The following is a 4199-nucleotide window of genomic DNA, read 5'->3' as shown; positions in this document are numbered from 1 at the left end:
AAAAAAAAAAAAAAAGTTGAACAATTACGAATTTTAAAGAATAAAAAGTTCTTTGTCAAAGTAAGTAGACAGATTTCTGGGGGAGTGTAAGATGGCTCAGGAAAATGATGGGGAGGAAAAAGTGAAATCTCTGATGTTAGTTGTGAGTTCTTCAAAATTCATAGCTACAATTTCTTTCATTTGAGAAGGATGAAGATAGTTAATATGCAACTTTAAGAAAGGGAATTTTGTGACTATGTTTGGAATGAATTAGGAGGAAGAAGAAAGAATCCAGTTGGCTACTTTAATTTTACATTGTACAGTGGAGTCTTTCTATGTCCTTCCTTCTCAAATCTCTGTTTTATTCTCAACTATCTGCCCACTGTGACAAGGCCACCAGACATAGCAGGGTTGCCACTGATGATGAGAATAACAGGAAAAAAATAACTGCAAAGTCTAAATAAGTAAAAGGAAATAAATTTAAGATTCAGGTACAGTCATACACCACACAATGACCTCTCTGTCAACGACGAATTACATACAGCAAAGTGGTCCCGTATGATTATAATAGCATGTTTTTTCTGCCCCTTTTCTATGTTTAGATATACAAATACTTAGTGCCTGCATTTCTCAGAACATATTATCCCCATAGATAAGCGACACATGACTGTATTCATACGAACCTAGTAAAAAAAACACATGGCATCTGTATAGAGCAACAACCAAATCAAATTCCCCCTTTGAGGAACCATTGAACAATAATGCCAATTTTATGGAATGAAAGTAACAATTTCAAATTCACTTCCACCCATGAAAAACCAGCAACAATCAACACTCTACTCTTGCCCATTAAAATGTTTTTTTAGTTCTTTAGCTTCTGTTGTACATTATTCCCATTCAACGACTGTACTAATTTAACACTGTCTTTATACCCCTCTCCCCTGGGAAAGGTACCTAAACAATATACTCAGATTTCCCTATCTCTCTCCCACTAGCTTGCTTCTCCTCTCTAACTGTGCTTTTGAATTTTCCCCCTTGAACTATCAAAATGTATTCCATATTTGAAATCTCAACATCCTTGAGTTTCCTTCAAGGTCTTGTGGTTAATCTTTTTTGATTTCAGAAGAAAACACTAGGCTCCAGTTTTATGAAAAATCCTTTCTAATGAAATTATATTGCTCTTGACCCATTCCATATGTGATTTCTTTGTAATTCAAAGGAAATAAAGCAAGAGCCATTATTTTCTTAAGACAAAACTAACCCATGACTTGGAGAATTTTTAAAAAATGTTCTTCCTGGCTCAGCGCCTATAGCTCAACCGGCTAAGGCACCAGCCACGTACACTTAAGGTGGTGGGTTCGAATCCCCAGCCCGGACCCGCCAAACACCAATGACGGCTGCAACCAAAAAATAGCTGGGTGTTGTGGCGGGCGCCTGTGGTCCCAGCTACTTGGGAGGCGGAGGCAGGAGACTCACTTGAGCCCAGGAGTTGGAGGTTGCTGTGAGCTGTAATGCCACGGCACTCTACCCAGGGGGACAGCTTGAGGCTCTGTCTCAAAAAAAAAAAAATGTTCTTCCTCCTCAAAAGAGCATTCATTAACAACTACATAAACATGAAAACTACATAGGTGCTGTGGTGGGACTAATTTAGCTAGGCTGGGATAGAAGGCAGAGAGGGGTCCAATACAGAGAGAAACTAATTTAAGTGTGGCATTAGGTAGAAAATAAAAGAAAAGCTGACATATGAATACATTCTGCATTTACATTTACTCTTCCACAGGAATAAACTTTAAAAATCTATTATTTTTGCAACTTATTTTGTAATAAAAGGAACACATACTTGAATAGAATGACATACAATAAAAAGTGAAAGTCCTTACTTCTCCTACTAACTCTTCACTCTCTCACTCACCAGGAGTAGACATTTTTAACAGTTTGGGGTAAAACTACTTTCCAGATATTTTCTAAGTGCCTATATACACTTTAAAAAAATTAACTGAATTATGCTATATGCATTATTCAGAAACTGGCGATTACTGGCTATTAAAACAAAACACTGTTATGCTTTATAGTCAGCACTCCATGTCAATATATCATTCTTTTAAATGGTTGCATAGTATTCTCCAGTATGAACAGAATATTTTTTATTCAATCTGTCCCCTGTTGGACATTTCATTACTTTGGTTTTCCATTGTGTTGACAAACGCTACTCTATCTCCATATGCCTTTGTGCACACATACGCTAGGATGTCTGTAGGATAAATTCTTAGAAGTGTGATTGCTGGGTTAAAGAGCATTTGCATTAACAGTGGTAGAATCCCCTGTAAGATTGTGTACCATTTATGCTGTCACCAAAGAGACTAATATGGCCATTTGTTATTACCTCTCTGCGCTTGGCTTCATTCTTCCTGTATTTGTTGAAGCAGTGGCATAGGATGTTCCCACAGCAGCAAGCCACGTGCACTAGGGGGCCCTCTTTGCCCAGGCTCAAGCCAGATGACACTGCCAGCACCAAGGTGATGGTTTTGATAACCAGGGTCCACTTACCCAAATAGCCCCTAATAATGAAACCACTCAAGATAGTTTTTATCTGCAAGTCAAACATAAAGAAATTGAATATAGACTAAGGATGTCAACAAGGCTAAGCAGCACAACTCTGGACCTCATTATAGAAGCTATACCTTTTGAACAAGTGCCATATAAATGCTTAACCTACAATGATCCCAGATTAGAGGGAGCCCAAGAAAGTAAGAACTGTTCTTCAAGATTTCATGTTCCCTTTTTATTGTTCCAGGAGGCATGTGATAGCTGGGCAAAGGTATATCATAAGTATGAGAGAGTGTGTACATGGAGAAGGGGGAGGCAGAAAGAGAGGGACAAGTGTCTTCCTTACTTTAAAAACTGGTGGCCCAAGAAACATGTTCTGAGAGGGCATGTCCCTGAAACAACTTTAAAGGTTAGGTATAGGCTTTATTCCATGGTAAAGAAATTCATGACTATTACTTGGTCAGGAAACAGGGGGAGAGAGGGGCAAGGTCATCTTGGTAATCTAAAATCTCAGTGGCAGTCACTGCTAAGCAATCTAAGCCAAAAATAGTTAAAAATATGGTTTTAACCATCCATCCTACTTTCATCCTAAATCATACTATGGAAATGTAGCAAATGACTTTATTACTTCTGCTCTAACAAAGATGTTGATACCCCTACTTTTTCAGGTCAGATTCTTGGGATATACCCTGGGAACTTCTTGGGTAAGGATTAGGTGAGGTCTTCAGGAATTTCGTTCATTAGAAACTTTCAAAAGGCTTATAATCAAGGCCCTTTAATTTCTAGGTAGCCCAGGCTGAGGATAGAAGACTTGAGCAAAGAGAGGGACTTGAGGAAAGACCTAGAGAGGCTTTACATGGACTCAGGATTTGATTGTTTAATAGTCACCAATTTATGGTATATGCTGGAATATACATTAAAATATTTTAACCAAAAATAATTCATATTGTTACTACTTATAAACTATTTTAAGAGACTCACCTCAGGGATCCCGGAGCCACAGGCATAAGGAGCAAACACCTTGACAAGAGATACGGCAAGGAAGGCAAATAGAAGAGCCCAGAGGACGTACATGAAATAATTGACTATGTAGGCAAAGGCTCCCTGGAACAGGGGGAAAAGAAGATTGTTTTAGCTTAGACAGCTTAGTGAGGCATGCAGCTCTTTGAGTAATGGTTTTTCAGGAGAGAAGGTCAGAAAGAAAAAGACCAAGATTACATTGTTTAAGATGTTTCTTTCCAGATTCTCAGCAAAGCAACTACAAATACATTGTCAGATCACTTGGTGCTAAAAAAGAGATGCTTTGCTACATGCGAAGGAAATTTACAAGGGATTATAAGGATAGATAAGGGATCAGAGCTAAAACAGAGATACTGGGTATTTTCTTCTTAACAAACATGGAAATTCTGTATTCCATTATTAAATGGGTGTTTATATTTAATTTTTGAAAAAAAATATTTCCTCCAAATATTTAGGAAAAACTGATAATCTGAGAAAGCAAATAATGTTTATCTTATAGACTGATTCACCTACCCTCTGACATACCCTAGTTTGAGAAGCATAGAGCTAAACTCTCTTAAACATACAGTATCTAGGCTCGGCGCCTATAGCTCAACTGGCTAAGGCGCCAGCCACGTACACCTAAGGTGGCGGGTTCGAATCCCCAGCCCGGA

The 4199-nt window shown here is 38.3% G+C and overlaps 1 protein-coding gene across 1 annotated transcript in view; it reads right to left on the bottom strand.

Annotated features, from left to right (window-relative positions):
• The window catches only part of CLCN5 (chloride voltage-gated channel 5), a 191338-nt gene that overhangs the window by 9283 nt on the left and 177856 nt on the right, over positions 1–4199 (bottom strand). Inside the window, exons 6-7 of the mRNA XM_012811278.2 lie at positions 3508–3630; positions 2363–2569 (exon numbers count right to left, since the gene is read on the bottom strand). Of these exons, the coding sequence (XP_012666732.1) occupies positions 2363–2569; positions 3508–3630 (330 nt within the window). The remainder of the gene's footprint in view (positions 1–2362; positions 2570–3507; positions 3631–4199) is intronic.

Source organism: Otolemur garnettii, unplaced genomic scaffold, assembly GCF_000181295.1.
Source record: "Otolemur garnettii isolate 467f Iridium unplaced genomic scaffold, OtoGar3 scaffold00153, whole genome shotgun sequence".
Lineage (NCBI taxonomy): Eukaryota > Metazoa > Chordata > Mammalia > Primates > Galagidae > Otolemur > Otolemur garnettii.
This window is presented reverse-complemented; position numbering and strand designations above follow the sequence as displayed.